Below are 20,774 nucleotides of genomic sequence, written 5' to 3' on the forward strand. Positions count from 1 at the left end.
GGTGTTGGAGAAGACTCTTGAGAGTCCCTGCAACTGCATGGAGATACAACCAGTCCATCCTAAAGGAGATCAGCCCTGGGATTTCTTTGGAAGGAATGATGCTAAAACTGAAACTCCAGTACTTTGGCCACCTCATGGGAAGAGTTGACTCATTGGAAAAGACTCTGATGCTTGGAGGGATTGGGGGCAGGAGGAGAAGGGGATGACAGAGGATGAAATGGTTGGATGGCATCAGCGACTCAATGGACATGAGTCTGAGTGAACTCTGGGAGTTGGTGATGGACAGGGAGGCCTGGTGTGCTACAATTTATGGGGTTACAAAGATTCGGACATGACTGAGCGACTGAACTGAACTGAATAGTAAGTAATAGATTTTTCAATAATCAGTTGGGACTCTGGTTGCCAGTATCTATTTCTAGTCATGCTAAATCAGTATTTAAAAAGAAAAAGTCTGTGATTTTCTTAGAAAAACACAACCAATTTTTAGAGAAGCACAAAGTAAAAAGTGCTATTAAGCCTTCTAAAGGGTTTGAAAGCCATGATATCAAAGAGGGTTTGGTTATTGGAAAAAGTATTCTATGGTTTTTCACATTACCACCACTAACTACCTTCCCAGATGCAGTGCATTTTGGTGTAAGGCCAATTCTGCACTGTGGCCACGAAGCATATTCAGCAGCTTGTAGTGAGTAGGGTGCTTCCCTGTTGACTCAGCAGTAAAGAATCCACCAGCAATGCATGAGCTGCGGGAGATGTGGGTTCAATCCCTGGGTTGGGAAGGTCCCCTGGAGGAGGGCATGACAACTCACTCCAGTACTCTTGCCTGGAGAATCCCACGGACAGAGGAACCTGGCAGGCTATAGTCCACAGGGTTTCAAAGAGTCGGACGTGACTGAAGCGACTTAGCATGCATCCACACAGTGAGTAGGAAGGCAGCATGAGGGCCTTAGGGCTGTTGAAGGAGGATGGTTCAAGGTCAAGGCAAACCACACGGTATGCTTCTCCACTTGAAGTGAAATTAAAATGAGCACTCTGGGATTACCTTAGAGAGGAAAAAGTGGTCAGAGAAGAGAACCCCATAGCTGTATGTGGAAGAGACAAAGGGTGGATGTGATTATAATTGTGGTAGGGGTATGGAGCTACCTTGGGGAGGTGGAAAGTGCAGACCTGTTGGAATGGGATGTAGACCTGTATATATGGGATGATTGCTTGGTTATGAGCCTCATATATATTGTTAACACCAAGCATAGCATCTTCTTTTCTTCTCCAATTCACTTCCTATAAACATTATAGAAGTTTTTACAAGGATGAACACTCTGCATTCATAACTGAAGGAGGGCTCTGAAATAAATAAATAATCCACTATGGAGCCATACTTCCTTCTATTTAAAAATTATGCTGAACCAAGAATATTAAAATAATGAGTCTGCTTACTTACCTTCACCAGTGCAGCTTGAACTGCTGATTCGCTTTCTGTATCTAAGGCAGACGTAGCCTCATCTAAGATCAGAATCTTCGGGTTTCGAACTAAAGCTCGAGCAATTGCAATTCTCTGTTTCTGTCCTCCACTCATTTGAGTTCCTTTTTCCCCTACCAAGGTATTAAATTTCTAATGAAAATTAGGAAAGAAAACAGAAACAGAAGGCAGCATGGTCAGATGATTAGAACAGGAAATGGCAGTCACAGTTGTGGATTTTTTTTCTCATTTATTTATTTATTGAACTTTTTATTTTGTATTGGGGTATAGCTGATTAACAATGTTGTTAACAGTTTCAGGCAAAAAGCAAAGGGACTCAGTCATATATATATGTGAATTCATTCTCCCCCAAATAGTTGTGTTTTAATGCCAGATTAATCACTGCTACAGCCTGGATAGTATTTGATCTATGATTTAGCATAATCTAGGATTTTAAGGAAGATTAACAATAATTTGAACCAATTTTCAAAGTTTTAAAGACACTTTTATAATGCACTGTAGTGCACTGTAGTACAAATAATTTATTATTTAAATTATTTATTAGTAATTTAATGTATTACCCATAATTTCCTTTATATTCTGAAAAATAGTATGAAAAAGATTACTGCAAAAACAAATTTCTTCCTCAAAACGTTTTTTCAATCTTGGGAGACTTTTTGGGCCTTCTTTTACTCTTTTTTGATACATATATCTTTAAGAAAGTATATATTGTTAGATATTTGAAGTTGGAGGTAATTTCTAGAACTAATGAAGCATAATTAGTAATACTCTATTGTGCTAACTCCCTGATACAAACTTCATTTCTTCAAGGACTTACTTTCAAATACTATTTCTAAACTTTTAACTTCTAGAGTTTGACCTTTACATTAAAAATGTGCATGCTAAGTCGCTTCATTCATGTCTGACTTTTTGCGACCCTATGGGCAATAGCCTGCCAGGCTTCTCTGTACATGGGATTCTCCAGGCAAGAATACTGGAGTGGGTTGTAATGTCCTTCTCCAGGGGATCTTCCTGACCTAGGGATAACCTGCATTGGCAGGGAGGTTCTTTACCACTAGCACCATCTGGGAAGCCCCACATTAAAAAAAAAAGTATATATATACACACACACACCTTATTGATGAATAATTTTTCATGATAAAATGCACCTGTTTTAAAAGAATAGTTGTATGAGTTTTGAAAAATGCATGTATCCATGTTATTACCACCCAAATAAAAACAGAAAATTTCCTTCATCCTAGAAAGGTTCCAAATGACCCTTTCCAGTCAAAACCCACACCTTGCCTCAGATACCACTGATTTGATATTTATCACTATAAATTAATTTTGCTAGTTCTACAATTTCACATAAATAGAATCACAGAGTGTGCACTTATTTTTGAAGTTTGATGGCTTAAGTGTCATTTGGTCTGAGATTCATGGTAAATTATGTGTATAAAGTATGAGGTAAGGGCCACGTTTCTTTCTTTTTAACACATGGATATCCAATTTTTCCAGCACCATTTGTTGAAAAGACTTTCTTCTCTCCCCCTGAATTACACTGGCTTTGTCAAAAGTCAATTCACTAGATATATGTGGGTCTAGTTCTAGACTCTGTTGTGTTCCACTGACTTACACGTCCATTGCTATGTCAATGCCTGTGTATGCTCAGTTGTGTCTTACCCTTGGCGACCCCATGAACTGTACCCTGCCAGGCTCTTCTGTCCTTGGAAATTTCCAGGCAAGAATACTGGAGTGGGTTGTCATTTTCTACTCCAGGGGTCTTTCCAACCCAGAGTTTGAACCCGCATCTCCTATGCATCTTGCATTTCCATCAGCCACTTGGGAAACTCGCTGTTAGGTAATTATCACTGTCTTAATTGCTGTCTTAAAATTAACTATTGTAGGTCTTCCAGTTCTGTTGTTCTTTTTCCACAATTGTTTTGACTATTATTGGTTCTTTAGATTTCTAAATAAATTTTTTAATCAGCTTGTTGACTTCTGCACATGAAAAAGACAGCTGAGATTTTGATTGAAATAGCATTAAATTTATAGATTGGTTTGGGGAGAATGCATATCTTTAAAAATATTCAACCTCTAAATCAATGAATAAGATACATCTTATTTATTACATTTAGGTATTCTTTAATTTCTCTAAGCAGCATTCTATAGTTTTCACATAGAAGATTTACAGATCTTTCATTATATTTATTCTATTTTATATTTTTAATGCTATTGTGAATGCCACTTTTAATTTCATTTGTAGTTGTTGTTACTATTCTGAGAACCAGTTTATTTTTTTTGTAGTTATACGTCTTATTAAGGTTACCTATCCACTTCTTTTTGAGTGAGTTTTTGTGGTTTGTGTCTTTCAGGGAATAGAACCTCTTCTCTGTTGTCAATATTACAGGCATATATTTGTAGTATTCCTATATCAACCTTTTAATGTCTTTGGGATTAACAATGATGTACCTTCTTTGATCCCTAATATTCATAATTTCTCTTCTCTTTTTTGTTTCTTCATCAGGTTTGCTATAGTTTTACTGATTTTACTGATCTTTTTAAGGAATCAGCTTTTAGTTTCACAGTGACTGTTTCTAATGTTTTCTATTTTTAATTTCACTGTTTTCTGCTCTAGTCTATATTATTTCTCTTCTACTTGCTTTGCATTTGATTTGCTCTTCTGACTCTAGTTTCTCAAGATGCAAACTCAGTTAATGGATTTTAGATCTTTTTCTTTTCTCAAGTAAGCACTTGATACTGTAAGTTTCTCTTAAAGCAGTTGATCCTTGAACAACATAGGTGCTAGGAACACCAACCCCCATCCAGTCAAAAATCCAAGTATAACTTTACAATCCGTCCTCTGTGTCCACATCCTTGAATTCCACCAGCTGGGGGTCATGTAGTGCTACAGTATGTATTTTTTGGAAAAAATTCCTGTATAAGTGAATACGTACAATTCAAACCCATGTTGTTGAAAGATCAAGTGTATGCCACAAATACAGATACCTTTTGTTTTCATTTTTACTTCAAAAGTTTTTAATTTTTCTTGAAACTTCCTATTTGCACCATATATTATTTAGAAGTAGGTTCTTTAATTTGCAAATATTTTTGGATTTTCCAGGTATATTTCTGTTATTGATGTCTACATTTTAATTCTATTATGGCCCAAGGACATACTTTGTATGTTTCCTTTGAAATTATAAACATTTTTTCTTTCAATGTCGAGAATATTATCTAAGTGAACATTCCACATGCACTTAAGAAAAATGTTTTATGCTGTTATTGGGTGAAACTGTCTATAAATATCAGTTATATCTAGTTGGATGATAGTATTGTTGAGGTTGTCTATAACCTTAGATCTTTTGCCTACTTGTTCTATCAAGTATTAAAGTCTTCAGCTAAAATTGTGGATTTGCCTGTTTTTCCTTTCAGATGTATTGTTTTTGCTTCATGCATTTTGAAATTTTTTTGGAAACTTTTTAAAAAGACTTAAAAATAATAGATTAAAAAAAATAGTGTTATTTATTTATTTGGCCGTGCTGGGTCTTCATTGCTGTGTGGGCTTTTCTTTAGTTGCAGTGTGCAGGCTTTTCATAGCGGTGGCTTCTCTTGTTGCTGAGCATGGGCTTTAGAGCACATGGGCTTCAGTATTTCCGGCGGGAGGGCTCAGTAGTTCTATAGCACAGGCTCAATAGTTGTGGTGCATGGGTTTAGTTGCTTCAAGTCATGTGGGATCCTCACAGACCAGGGATTAAACCCAGGTCTCCTGCATTGGCAGGTGGATTCTTTACAACGGAGCCACCAGGGAAGCCCTAAAGATTTTTTTGATGTGAACCATTTTTAAAGTCTTTATTGAATTTGTTATAATATTGCTCTTTCTTCTTCTTTTATTAATGTTTTTGGTTTTTTGGCCCTGAGGCATGTGGGATCTTCGCTTCCTGACCAGGGATCGAACTTGCACCCCCTGCACTGGAAGGGGAAGTCTTAACCACTGGACTGACACAGAAGTCCCTTGAAATTTTGCTTAAGTGAATAAACATTGAGATTATGGGTGTTTTTTTTTTATTTGCCTATGGATCATAGTTCCCTGTTTCTTGGCACATCTAGATATTGTAGAATATATATTGAAATCTATGCATAATATGCTGAAGAGACTCAGTTCTGTTTTCTTCTGAGGAAAATGTTGATTTTACTCTCATATGCATGTGTGTTTGCTAAGTTGCCTCAGTCATGTGAAACTCTTTGCGACCATATGGACTGTAGCCCACCAGGATCCTCTGTCCTTGGGATTCTTCAGGCAAGAATACTGGAGTGGGTTGCCGTGCCCTCTTCCAGGAGATCTTCTCAACCCAGGGATCGAGCTTGTGTCTCTTACGTCTCCTGCACTGGTAGGTGGGTTCTTTACCACTAGCACTACCCAGGAAGCCCTTTAACTCTCCTAGGCAATTCAAATATTAACTGATCATCCTGGTTTTATGCTTTGTTTGGTGAATCTGTTGTTGTTCAGTCACTCACTCTTTGCAACCCCATGGACTGCAGCGCGCCAGGCTTCCCTGTCCTTCACCATCACCTGGAGCTTCCTCATTTAAAGAAAGCCTCGAAACTTGTCAGGACCTAATATCCAAGTTCTGTCTCCTTTAGGGTCTTGTCATCACTTGGTTTTAGGATTTGTTAGAGCAGATTATTTAGAGTCAGCCTTATTCTAAGGTGTGGTCTTTACTTCTAAGGTGTGATTTTTTTTTTTTTTTTGGTGTCTCAGCTATATGCCCGAGGTATAAAGAGGTGTTAAATGTGACTGACCTCTCTACTCTGGCTGGGTTGTGTTTTCAACAGCTCCACCACACTGCCTGACTTTGAGTATCTCTGCTCTACTATAGCTTTGTAGCAGCTGCTCTCCTGTAAGCCAGGGGTAATCTTATATCCGAGAAGGATTCCTAAAGGATGCTTACATGGTCATCTGCTCCCCTCCCCCACCTCTTGTCCACAGCTCTTTTATTTTGGCTCTTCAACTTCTTAAGCTGCCCTGAAATTCTATCCTCAGTGGGACTGACATGTTCTCTTTAAATTCCATTTTACAGAGATGTGATGGGGTCATAATTTGTTCCCAGGAAGCATGCTGGACATTCATGGACTTTCTTCAAAAGTTTCCTTTCTCTCAGGAATCATAGTTTTGTGCTACTGCTTATCTAATGCTTGGAAACAATTGTCCTATGCCTCATATATTCTAGTCCGTTTTATAGCTGTTCACGGGGAAAAGCTAGCAAGTATCAGTTAATCCTAACATATTAATTAAAAAATATGTGTGTATCATAGTTGGCTTCCCTGGTGGCTCAGATAGTAAAGAATCTGCCTGTAATGCGGGAGACCTGGGCTTAATCCCTGGGTTGGGAAGATCCCCTGGAGGAGGGCAGAGCAACACATTCCAGTATTCTTGCCTGGAGAATCCCCATGGACAGAGGAGCCTGGTAGGCTTACAGTCCATGGGTCGCAAAGAGTTGGGCATGACTGAGTGACTAAGCACATCATAGAAGGATTAATGGTATTTATTTATTTATTTTTCTTTTTAATTTATTTTTTTATTGAAGGATAATTGCTTTACAGAATTTTGTTGCTTTCTGTCAAACTTCAGCATGAATCAGCCATAGGTATACATATATCCCCTCCCTTTTGAACCTCCCTCCCATGTCCCTCCCCATCCCACCCCCTCTAGGTTGATACAGAGCCCCTGTTTGAGTTTCCTGAGCCATATAACAGATTCCCATTGGCTATCTATTTTGCATATGGTAATGTAAGTTTCCATGTTACTCTTTCCTTATATCTCACCCTCTTCTCCCTTCTCCCCATGTCCATAAGTCTATTCTCTATGTCTGTTTCTCCATTGCTGCCCTGTAAATAAATTCTTCAATGCCATTTTTTTAGATTCTGTATATATGTGTTGGAATATGGTATTTATCTTTCTCTTTCTGACTCACTTCATTCTGAATAATAGGTTCTAGGTTCATCCACCTCATCAGAACTGACTCAAATGCATTGCTCTTTGGGGCTGAGTAATATTCCAATCACTGCAGATGGTGATTGCAGCCAGGAAATTAAAAGACACTTATTTCTTGGAAGGAAAGTTATGACCAACCTACATGGCATATTCAAAACCAGAGACATTACTTTGCCAACAAAGGTCCATCTAGTCAAGGCTATGGTTTTTCCAGTAGTCATGTATGGATGTGAGAGTTGGACTGTTAAGAAAGCTGAGCGCCGAAGAATTGATGCTTTTGAACTGTGGTGTTGGAGAAGACTGTTGAGAGTCCCTCAGACTGCAAGGAGATCCAACCAGTCCATTCTAAAGGATATCAGTCCTGGGTGTTCTTTGGAAGGAATGATGCTGAAGCTGAAACTCCAATACTTTGGCCACCTCATGTGAAGAGTTGACTCACTGGAAAAGACCCTGATGCTGGGAGGGATTGGGGGCAGGAGGAGAAGGGGATGACAGAGGATGAGATGGCTGGATGGCATCACCGACTCAATGGACGTGAGTTTGAGTGAACTCCTGGAGTTGGTTTTGGACAGGGAGGCCTGGCGTGCTGCAATTCATGGGGTCGCAGAGAGTTGGACATGACTGAACGACTGAAGTGAACTGAATATTCCATTGTATATATGGACCACAACTTCTTTATCCATTCATCTGTTCATAGACATCTAGGTGGCTTCCATGTTCTAGCTATTGTAAATAGTGCTGCAAAATGAACAATGGGATACATGTGTCTTTTCAATTTTGGTTTCCTCAGGGTATACACCTAGGAGTGGGATTGCTGGGTCATATGGTGGTTTTATTCCTAGTTTTTTGAGGAATCTCCATAATGTCTTCCATAGTGGCTGTATCAATTTACATTCCCACCAAAAGTGCAAGAGCATTCCCTTTTCTCCACATCTTCTCCAGCATTTTTTGTTTGTAGACTTTTTGATGATGGCCATTCTGACTGGTGTGAGGTGATGTCTCATTGTGTTTTTGATTTGCATTTCTAATAATGAGTGATGTTGACCATCTTTTCATGTGTTTGTTAGCCATCTGTATGTCTTCTTTGGAGAAATGTCTGCTTAGGTCTTTTTCTACTTTTTGATTGGGTTGTTTGTTTTTCTGGCATTGAGTTGTATGAGTTGCTTGTATATTTTGGAAATTAATCCTTTGTCAGTTGTTTCATTTGCTATTATTTTCTTCCATTCTGAGGGTTGTCTTTTCACCTTGCTTATAGTTTCCTTTGCTGTACAAAAGCTTTTAAGTTTAATCAGGCCCCACTTGTTTACTTTGGTTTTTATTTCCATTACTCTAGGAGGTGGGTTATAGAGGATCTTGCTTTGATTTATGTCATCGAGTGTTCTGCTTATGTTTTCCTTTAAGAGTTTTATAGTTTATGGACTTACATTTAGGCCTTTAATCCATTTTAAGTTTATCTTTGTGTTTGGTGTTAGGAAGTGTTCTAATTTCATTCTTTTACATGTAGCTGTCCAGTCTCAATGGTGAAAAACTGAAAGCATTCCCCTAAGATCAGGAACAAGACAAGGGTGTCCAGTTTTGCCACTGTTATTCAACATAGTTCTGGAAGTCCTAGCTTCAGCAATCAGAGAAGAAAAAGAAGTAAATGGAATCCAGATTGGAAAGAAGTAAAGGTCTCACTGTTTGCAGATGACATGATTCCCTAAAGACAGTATCAGAAAATTACTAGAGTTAATCAGTAAATTTAGCAAAGTTGCAGGATACAACATCAATACACAGAAATCACTTGCATTTCTATACACTAACAATGAAAAATCAGAAAGAGCAATTAAGGAATCAATCCCATTCACCATTGCAACAAAAAGAATAAAATATCTAGGAATAAACTTACCTAAGGAGACAAAACAACTGTACCCAGAAAATTATGACACTGATGAAACAAATCAAAGATGACATAAACAGATGGAGAGATATTCCATGTTCCTGGCTAGGAAGAATCAATATTGTGAAAATGACTACACTACCAAATGCAATCTACAGATTCAATGTGATCCCTATCAAATTACCAATGGCATTTTTCACAGAACTCGAACAAAAAATTTCATAATTCATATGGAAACACAAAAGACCCCAAATAGCCAAAGCAGTCTTGAGACAGAAGAATGGAGCTGGAGGAGTCAACTTTCCTGATTTCAGATTATACTATAAAGCTACAGTCATCAAGACAGTATGGTCCTGGCACAAAACAGAAATATAGACCAATGGAACAAGATAGAAAGGCCAGAAATGGTATTTATTTTTGAGTATAGCTTTCCCTAAATTTTCACCTGTATGAAACCACTTCTGTAACTTTTATTTATTATTATGTTTATTCTTATGTCCCAGTTTAACCATCATGGCTGTGGAATTTAGCTTCTATCATAATAAACCAGCAATTTTAATTTGTTCTTTGGATTATATCTTTAGAATTTACTATTAGATTTATATCAAGAAACACCTTTGTGTAAATATTGGTCTTTTAGTAAAAATAAGTCATAACTTACAGGGAATGACTTCAGTTCAGTTCAGTTTTGTCTCTCAGTCATGTCCAACTCTTTGCGACCCCATGAACTGCAGCACGCCAGGCTTCCTTGTCCATCACCAACTCCCAGGGCTTACTCAAACTCATGTCCATCAATTAGGTGATGCCAATCAACCATCTCATCCTCTGTCATTCCCTGCTCCTCCCACTTTCAATCTTTCCTAGCATCAGGGTATTTTCCAATGAAGTTTCAGCTTCAGTATCAGTCCTTCCAATGAATATTCAGGACTGACTTCCTTTAGGATTGACTGGTTGGATCTCCTTGCAGTCCAAGGGACTCTCAAGAGTCTTTTCCAACACCATAGTTCAAAAAATGACTTAAGAGGCACCAGAAAACTCCTTAATTCCAAGGGGAAAACTGAAGATCTTTTTTTTTTTTTTTTTTTGAAGAAAAGAAGTCAGTGAAAGTGTTGAATGAAGGTCAAAGAAAGGAAGTTTGTGTTTTCCCAAACCACAAGGCAAAGAATGACCTCAAAGAATAACTTTTCTGTCCTAAGTATGACCCTAAATAATGGGGAAAGGAGGTAATAAATAGCATAACAAAAATTTTATGAAAAAAACAAAAGAACAAAATTATTATGATCTATGGAATGTGGTTTGTAAAATATATTCATTAAAATAACTTTTTTGTTATTGCCTTCTGGGATATTAGAATTTTATTTGTGTTTTAATTTCACATATCATCCTTTCTTATTCCACAAGGTGCTCCGCATAATAATTTCAGGTGATACTGGGATGAAATTGAAAATTAAACGCAAAATGAAAATGAAATGCTACTAATGAACAAATACTTTAAGAAATATAAATGTTTTTATAGCTCTCTATCAATTTTAAATATCCATTAGGATCTCATATGTCCTAATATCCCAAATTATAGTTTACTGTATCTCTTTCCAACTATAATTTCACATTTCTTATCCAATAGTAGTTTCATGTACTACAAAAACAAAATTTTTTCCTTTGCCTTAACACAGAACCAATCTGAACATTGCCTGTGACAGTCCCACTCTTAGCCACAAGATGGACTTGCAAATCAACATTTTGCAGATACACATTTCTCAGGGTGGACTGATGATTTTGTTTCATATTTCTTTGTTATATTTTAACATATCCTTTATTTTTCTTTTCCATTAGCAGTGAGAACTAGTAAGAACGGAACAGATTAAAAAAATTGACCTTCAACGATGTATTCTTTGGGTTGTTATCATGCTCTCTCATTTATAGTTGCTTCATCTAGGACAATGCAAAAATTAATCACACTTACCTTACTCTGTAGATGTTATCATTATTTAACTTATTTTGGAATATTTCAGTGCTTTAGGTTTAAGCTAAGAATATAGGGTACATAGTGTACTTACCTTGGGAAATTCCATTATAAAATCATAAGCATTTGCTTCCTTTGCTGCTTTCTCAATGTCTTCATTAGTCACACCATCTTGTCCATATCTAATATTGTTATTAATGGTGGTTCCAAACAAAACAGGCTCTTGGCTGACCACTCCAAAATGTCCTCGATAATGTCGCACATTTAAAGTTCTGATGTCGTTACCATCCACCGTGATCTACAAATCCAAAGGAATGAATCATTGTGATGCCTTTCACTGCATTGCGTTAAAACTGTTTTTACTACTCCAAAACATAAGCTGAGAAGCAGGTTGTTTCAGGAAACAAAGACTGACTATCTTTTGATAAAATATGTATAGCAAGTACATTGCCAATAGACTCTTTCTGGTAGTTGGGAACTAATAAAACCTAAAAAATTTGACTTAAAATTTGGTCAAACTATATGAATATCTTTACCCCATAGACTATAACCTGCAAGGCTCCTCTATCCATGGAATTTTCCAGGCAAGAATACTGGAGTCATTCCCTTCTCCAGGAGATCTTCCCGACCCAAGGATTGAACCAGGGTCTCTTGCATTACAGGCAGATTCTTTACTGTCTGAGCCACCAGGGAAGCCCTAACACTATGGCTAACAGGATCTACAGGCCCTAGCATGATCCACAAATTAGGTATTATGAGGCTATATACTCTAGGAGTCACAAATGTTATTATGTAGACACATGTAAAAAACTTCAGTTTTGTTATTTTAAGACTTATGTGACTTCTGCATTGTTTTCTAGGTAATTCTTCCCTTCAACACCATAATCCTCTGCAAAAGATAAAAGTGCATTTTACTCCCTGCTATAAATAATCTTAAATGAACATTGTAGTCTCCATAGATAATGCCATTATCCATTATCCCAACATATTTCAATGACAGAAGCCAAGGTATGATAATCGTAACTCTGGTATTTCACACCAACTGGTATTCTGTCAGGGCATGGGTAATCCATGCAACTGCTTTATATATGGGATACTTAGCCAATAATTTATTCAATATTAGCATGAATATGTAGGTCTAATGGCACCCCACTCCAGTACTCTTGTCTGGAAAATCCTGTGGATGGAGGAGCCTGGTGGGCTGCAATCCATGGGGTCACGAAGAGTTGGACGCGACTGAGCGACTTCACTTTCACTTTTCACTTTCATGCATTGGAGAAGGAAATGGCAACCCACTCCAGTGTTCTTGCCTGGAGAATCCCAGGGACAGGGGAGCCTGGTGGGCTGCCGTCTATGGGGTCGCACAGAGTCGAACATGACTGAAGTGACTTAGCAGCAGCAGCAGTATACTCCACATAAAGACTTAAGATGTCAAATTTATGTTTCAGAAGAGTATATTTTCTTTTAAAAGTAACAGCTGAAAAATTGAATAGAAGCATTACAAACTATGCTTCTGTGACTATCATAGTCTCGTTTTCTATGCTATTTACAGGTTAAAAAATTAAGTGCATCATATGGATGATGCAAAAAAATGAGAGTGCATATTTTCTACCGATGTTATTCTATTGGGATGTTTTGAGAGACTGAAATTCTTGTTAAGTTCTGGGTATTACAAATTACTAGTTATTTTTCTCTACAGCATTTATTATCTTCTAATATTATATAATTTACTGATTTTATTTATGGTCTGTCTCTGCTTATTAGAATGTAAACTTGATGAGGGCAGAGAGGTTTTTTTTTGCTTTGTTCAGCAGTGTATTCCCAACATATAGAACAATGTCTGGTTCTTGGTAGGTGCTCAATAAATACTTGCTGAATGAATTAATATGCAAGAGAGAAAACAATATGGCTTCTCTCCCAGCCCCACTGTTAAAAATTAAAAGTTGACATAGCTGTAAGTTCTCTGTAACAGGTGGGCATTTCCACGTCTCGTTGTGTGGTCTCTACATGTTCTTACTAGGTGCACTTACAAAGCCGTCATCAGGATCATATAACCTCTGCAGAAGCTGGACTGCTGTACTCTTCCCACTGCCGTTGGGGCCGACCAAGGCTACTGTCTCTCCAGACTTAATTTTGAGATTCAGACCTTTCAAAATCTATTGAAACGTATGGGAGGGAAATTCATAAAAGTAGGATAAGTAAGAATATGATTTTCCTATCTTCAGAAATTTAATATATAATTACAAACAGAAAAATTTTGGCACTTAACAACAAATTTAGATCTTGCTATGTTTGTTTCATGTATGTGTATAATTATCTACACAATTTTGGAAAGTAACAGTAAAAAACTAATAATCTCTCTATCTAAAAAGATCTAAGTTGAGTACTCATAGACTATTAATGAGCCACAGCAAACTTTTCAACTTTTCGGTCAAAATACTTCATGTGAATTTCATGACTACCAAGTTAGAGAAAGTTATATCTTCTAACCTGCAACAACAGGAATGAAACCTTGCCAGATATCTCTGTGAGCCCTTTAAGGAAGTTCTTTCTTAGAATATATTTAACACTGTTGCAAAATATATTCTAAAGTAAAACTGGCAGACTTCTTAGGGATTCCCAAGAATAGGATTTCACTACATCCTCCTATTCTAGTGGTAGATCTCAAAGGAACAATTTAACTTAAGGGGAGTAAGTACTTTTATACTTTTCTCAATACCTGGGGGTTGCTACCAGCAGTTAGTGTCCTGGAACCTGCATTATGAGAGAAACTCCAAAAAACTACCCTCTCAAAATGACAATAGTAATCCTGTTGAGAAACTCTCACCCTTACATATTCTCTTGAATTCTTTCACTCTGATCTCCACATTTGTAATGAAAGAGACTCTTTAAACAGACCAAAGGTAAAACCTTCAAAGGGCCAAGCAGAGAAAAATTCTCTAAAAGAGATGAGAAATAAGGGAACCCAGTGGGAGTACCTCCTCTCCCATCTGCAATTTTACTCTAGAATTCACTTCTGTTCTTTCTTTCAAAGAATTTGTGTTTTGTTTATTTAAAGTGGGTAGATCTTTTTTCCGGGGGAAATTATTATTCATTTTTAAATTTAACAAAAAAAGCTATGTTTCAAAGGTTCATTTAAAAAATAGTTGTTTAAAACCCAGAGAGCTCTTTACCAAGCAATGTACCGGCAAAACTGCTGCTTAAGTCTCCAGGAAGCCAACCCAAATGTAGTTGCAAAATGGAATTAAAATGCTCTATTTATATTAAGAAAAATGATGGAAGACAACACTATTCCAATAATGGTAATTGAGTAACAAATTTTCTTAAAAATAGCGATCTTTGAAAAAAATAATTTCAATCAAAGACCTAGAAAAAAATAAGGTAGTAGGAGTAGGTAAATATTTTTTTCGATGCAAATTATGCAGGGGATATTTGGACACTGTAAAAGATAGTAAAGGTTGATGGCATTAGTAATTTTACCTATTTCACTTAAAATCATCCTTTTTCTATAAAACAGGTATTTTAGTAGGAATTATTCCTTGAAATCTTTAACAGTAACTCCTTTTTTTAGATAAATACATTAATAAGATGAAAGGATGAAAACAATAGAACAGACACACATATTTTTGCTAGAAATTGTCCAAGACTGAATGATAAAAGGAGAAGGATGCACTTTTGCTGAGTGGTGTGTGTGTGTGTGTGTGTGAGTGTGTGCTTGTGTAAAAGTAAGAGACAGAAAACTGAGGCACAAAAGCTGGTGTAGTAAAGGCTTTAGGGAAGGGAAAAGGGAAAGACACAACATATACACAATTCCCTCAGATTAGAAACTTCAAAAAGTTCACGGAGCTGTCTATGCTGAGTGGGAAAATATCCAGGGACCACCAGTAGGTGGCACCATCAATTCAAGACATTTTTGCTGTGCTCCCAAATTCAGAGTGAAGGAATTGCAGGGAGGTGAAAATACTTTAGTCAGTTGAATACAGAGAAGAGGCTGCAAAATGCAAGTAGTTTTTTCCAGAGTTATTTGTGCATTTGTGATCTTTCCTTCCTTCTTTCCTTCTCCTCTTTATGTGTCTCTATCTCCATCTCTCCCCTCAAATCTCTACACAAAGTAGCCAAATCTTGGTCAGACTAATTCTAAACAATTTCCTGAGAAGTGATCAAGCCAGTGGAAAGTAATATTAGAAAATTGTACATTTCCGTAATTAAATTTTACTTACCTTGATAGATGGTCTTGATGGATAACTGAAAGAAACATTTTTAAATTCCACAGTTCCTTCTATGCATTCCAATTTATAGCCTGTTGTTGAAAAGTTATCTATAGTGGGTTTCTTGGAAAAACAAAGAGGGCAGTATAAATCTTAGAGAAACTAAGCTGACACTCTCTATATTCTAAAAGTAGTTTAAAGATGTGTTTTCTTTTACAATATTTTCCTTTCTGCTTTAGAAGTGCATTGAGTTGGATGTGAAGCCTTGATAAAACACAATCTCCTTATAGAAGAGTTAAAACAATTCCTTTTTCTATAGCCAATTGGTCAACATGGATTTTGTCCATCTTTTCATTTTAGTGAAATGAGTGTGCCTGTTCTTTGGTTTCCTTCTTGCAGTAATGATAGTTATCTTTCAAATCAATTGGGAGTCTTACCTTATCAATAATGTGGAAAATATTAAAGGCGGCTCCTCTGGCTATAGTGAACGTTTCAAAGTTAGGGGCTGCTGCTCCAATACAATAACTACTATGGATTACACTAAAAAAGACCTACAGAAACAAAAAATAATATTTATCCTTCACAGTTATATAAGAGGGACAACAGAATGAAGTGTATACTTGGTTGAGATTCAGAGGGATTTTAGAGAAATTAGATAGGAAAGATTGGAAGATGTTGTCAAACAGAAAGGAAATATTAGTTAATCCAAATGCAGTTGGCCTTTCCTTAATGTTGAACAATTTCTAATTGTCCCATAATCATCTTGTTATTACCTGTGGGGAAGCTGAGCAGAAAAATCTGCTTACTGAGGACTGCTAGCCATACATGAACCTGGATCGGTGAGGAGGTGAGCTGTACTGTCCCGCATGCTGGTTAACTTCTTAACTTTAAAGGGAAGGATGTTATAGATTTCATTGTCTTAGAGATGCTGTACTATTCTTCCCCAACTTTTCTGATTACTTGTATTAGTGGACAGTTGTCCATTTTCAGACAGACACATCTCTGCCAAAAGACAAATAAGCAAAGAGTCTCACAAGCTAAGTGCTAGTTTCCCTGTCTTATAGATGAGGAAGCTAAAGCTTAGCAAGTTAGTTATAAACCTAGAGCCACACATAAATTGAGGAGGAAAAAGGTGCTAAAAATTTCTCAAACTCAAGTTTTATTTACCAGAAATTAATGAATAGCTTAAAGTCTTAAAAGTAAAAGTCTAAACTTTAAAAGATGACTTTAGTTAACAAAAAAGAAATCTACATAGAATGGGAAGGCCAAATGAGAACTAAAGTATATCAGCCAGATCCATTTAGTTCATCAAGACAAATGAACTTAACCCTGAACTGATATGTTTATTATTGAAACTTAGGAGCGTAAGTGAAAAAATTATAATTTAATGTATAACCATTAAGAGTTTAAAAAACTCTAAGTTGTGATGCTGAACATAGCTGTATATAGTTTGTTTTAAACATTACCATGAGCTGAAAGGACAGAGGAAGAGTAGGAGAGTCCAATCTACAGACTATTTCCAGAAGAAGACATTTAGAAAGGTGAATGCAGAGCGCCCTCTTATCTCAGCAAGATGGAAAGAAAACAGTCTTACAAGAGACTGGTCTTTTTGACTCCTGGATTAAGATGACTCTAACTCCCAGTGAAGAATTCAATTATGATTCTTTCAAAAGCATCATGCCTTTAGAAGACACTAAATCATACTGGATGAGTAAATCCTGACAACATACAACTATAAAGGCGCATACAAATCATTTGAAGGAAAGAAATACTTGTTTATTAAAACACTCATCTCTAAATATTCACTATCATTCAAAGAGAAATTTTTAATAAACGCTAGGTAAGAAAAGATTATCTAAGCCAGTTACCTGTGTTCTCAAATAAGACTTACAGCAAGAACAGTTCCGATGGTATAATCAGGTTCTCCACTAAGAATCAAGGAGGTTCCATACCAAAAAGCAAGTCCATAGGTTCCATTCATAAAGAAGTACACAGCTCCAAGAGAGAGTTTTGAAGCAATAGCTTTTTTTATGCCAACATCCTTTGCATCTTTTAGATTCTGCGTATACCTTTAAAAGGCACAACAAAATATAATAATCTTGAGTGATAGTCACTCAGTCGTGTCTGACCCTTTGCAACGCCATGGACTATAGCCCATCAGGCTCTTCTGTCTATGGAATTCTCCAGCCAAGAATACTAGAGTGGATTGCCATTTCCTTCTCCAACCTTGATAAAGTGAAACAAGTTGCTGAAAAACAAAGATTCTAGCCATGAAATGAGTCCTTAATTTTCCTCTTCACTTTAGAGGAATAACTTTGGGATGACAATTATTTCTGGGAAGAGATTTGCTGTCTAAATTTTGAAAATTTCTTCAAATTCCATTTCCATTTAATTTTCTTCAGGTAAAAGTTAAAGTAATTATTTTTGTTATGAATAAGATGAAGAGCAGGCTCACACTTAGCAGAATAATTTCCATTGATCTTTGTATTGACCTCCCTATTCTGATGTCTGTGTATATATGTGAAAAGATGCCTGGAATGATAGTCACTAAATATTAATTGTTTTTCTGAAGAGGGTGAAACAAGGTGAGTTATTTTTCTTCTGTATATTTCTCCAATGGTTTGAATTTTTATAATATGGCTGCAACACTTTTACACAAATTATAAAGTTATTGATCTTATTTAACAAAACAAAAAACAACCACCAAAAAAAAAGTTGCAGCTGTGACGTCAGACAGAGATGTGTTCCCATTACAGCTGGACCACTGACTCCTGGTGGAAATAGCCTCAGGGGGAAATAAAAGCAAGTGTATATTATCATAATTAAAGAAACAGACCTTTGAATTTCTTTCTCCTGGGCCCCAAAGGCTATGACTGTTCGGATTGATGACAAGACTTCTTCTGCTACAGCGCCAGCTTTGGAATAGGCATTTAATTCCTTACTGGATAATGAAATAACTATCTATAATAAACAAAGACCACAGTTAACCTAAGAATAACTTAGGGTAGACAAATACCATATGATATCACTTACATGTGGAATCCAAAAGACGGCTACAAATGAACTTATCTACAAAACAGAAATAGAGTTATAGATGTAAAAGATACATTTCTGGCTACCCTGGATAAGGGTAAGGGGACAAATTAGCAGACTGAATTTGACACATGCAAACATATATACATAATAGATAAGTAATAAGGAACTACTGTAGAGCACAAGGAAGTCTACTCAACACTCTGTAATGGCCTATATAGGAAGAGACACTAAAAAAGAATGGATATATGTATATGTATAACAGATTCACTTAGTTGTACACCTTCAACTAACACAATATTGTAAATTATACCCCAGTAAAAATTAAAGTGTGATCGATTATCAGAAAAAAAAAAGAATAACCTGAGATACTAACAATGTGCAGAGAATTTAATTCAGGTAGAACCTAGAATGACAAAATTTTACTATTGAAAAGATACTTACAACATTCTAACTCAGTCAGTTTGCAAATAAGGAAATCAACGATGACAGATACTGACTTTTTAGAATCTCGCAGCAGTGAATAAGCTTAGCTTAACATAACCTAGAGTCTAAATCTCTGTTTTCCCTTCTAATGGAGCTTCACTGTTTTTTCTCTATATTTTTAAAAGCTTAGAAAATGAGTATCTATCTCAATACTGTTTGGAAAAATTTGATTTGGAGAAGAATATTAGGGACATGGCTCTTCTTAAGTGTATTTTGGAAATTAGTGTGCCTGATCTGACTTGATTTGATTTCTTACTATGTAAAAAGAAAAAAAGAAAGACTTCCCAAGGGTGAGTTAGGGACTTGTAGCAAGAAGAGGAATGAGAGAGAGAAAGACTACTTCTTGGTGACATTAGTCAATTTTACTTGATTTCTCAAAATTTTTAATCAGCATGTGCCTTTTTCTCTATTATACATCTCACTTACTATTCCTTTAATAAGTGAAGGATTTAATTTAGTAATTAGCATAACAGTTCAATGAAAGGAAGCAGGGAAATTGTCCTTAGGGTTATGAGTCTATAACTGTGGCTTGTTCCCATAACAAATCAATCCACTTTCAAAATACACTCCACATAATTGGAACTAATTTTGTGTAAGACATGTTCAGGTGTTTGCTAAAGCAGAAGGTATTACAAACTGAGTAATCCTCATTATTTATCGAATTCACTTAATAAAGATAGCTATTTCTATAATGTATCACTGAAAGGGAAGCTGCACATAGCAAAAAACCTTGTAGTAGGTTGGCCAAAAAATTCATTTGGGCTTTTCTGTAACATCTTATCAAAAAACCCAAACAAACTTTTTGGCCAACCCAATACATATCCAGCATTCAATAAATACTTGTCGAATTAAGTTGAATTAAAAGATGCTAGAAACCATCCAGCCTGGCTTCTTCAGTCATTTAGATAATTTTGACTTTGCTTCCTATTGCAACCAGTTAATAACAAGAGCAGACTTTAGTTTCCCCCACTGCTGTTCTTTTTAAACTCATTGTCCACTTCACTTCCTGGGAAGTTATAGCTCTGATTTTAGTAACATGGGTAATTTTCCTACTGAGGGGTCCTCATTTCTGGTAAGCTGGGGATGAAGATTTTGACAAGGGTTACAAGGTCAACACTAGAACTCACTAAATAAAGATCTGTTGTCTAAACACCCAAATCTATTGTGAAGGGATTTTTAATCAGAATATGTTTTATTGCTGAAAGTTCTTGTTTGGTTGAATTTGTATATAGCTAACAAATAAACTCAGTGAATTTTATGGTTTTGACTTCCATAAAGAACAATTAGCTTTGAAAAATTTTAAACTCAAAAAAACCCCAAAACAAAACAAAACTCATCTTTCAAGAGTACACTGTGCCTCCAATCTAGGAAATGGGTATACACATTGGTAGTATTGCCAAAGACTTAACATGGAGAGAGATATTAAGGATATATTGGTGCAGGGATATATATATTTTGCCCTTCACAAAGGGCACTGATTTCAAAACCAGGCTGTAAATAGGTTAATATCTTGTAAAGAGATTAATATTCACACTATAACAGTGATAAAATATAACTTGTGTAAATACATAATTTGTTTTAAAAAATTGAAACAGATTGACATAATATATAAACATATACATTAGCAGACATTTTAAGTGGTTATTCAGAGCCTAATAAAATATAAATTTGGAATGGTTGACATAAAATAGTCACATAACAGCTTAAATGTTTACTGTTTTAGGATTTCTCCATTCTGTTCTAGTGAAATTAATTGA

At 36.2% G+C, this 20,774-nt stretch overlaps 1 protein-coding gene across 1 annotated transcript in view; it reads right to left on the bottom strand.

Annotated features, from left to right (window-relative positions):
- The window catches only part of ABCB5 (ATP binding cassette subfamily B member 5), a 118,101-nt gene that overhangs the window by 79,079 nt on the left and 18,248 nt on the right, over window positions 1-20,774 (bottom strand). Inside the window, exons 7-13 of the mRNA XM_086397437.1 lie at window positions 18,335-18,459; window positions 17,390-17,567; window positions 15,936-16,049; window positions 15,511-15,621; window positions 13,321-13,446; window positions 11,385-11,588; window positions 1,436-1,606 (exon numbers count right to left, since the gene is read on the bottom strand). Coding sequence (XP_086253563.1) covers window positions 1,436-1,606; window positions 11,385-11,588; window positions 13,321-13,446; window positions 15,511-15,621; window positions 15,936-16,049; window positions 17,390-17,567; window positions 18,335-18,459 — 1,029 coding nt within the window. The remainder of the gene's footprint in view (window positions 1-1,435; window positions 1,607-11,384; window positions 11,589-13,320; window positions 13,447-15,510; window positions 15,622-15,935; window positions 16,050-17,389; window positions 17,568-18,334; window positions 18,460-20,774) is intronic.

The sequence above is a fragment of the Bos grunniens genome, chromosome 4, assembly GCF_055505025.1.
Source record: "Bos grunniens cultivar Pamir isolate PY7600 chromosome 4, Bosgru_T2T1.0, whole genome shotgun sequence".
NCBI classification, from domain to species: Eukaryota; Metazoa; Chordata; class Mammalia; order Artiodactyla; family Bovidae; genus Bos; species Bos grunniens.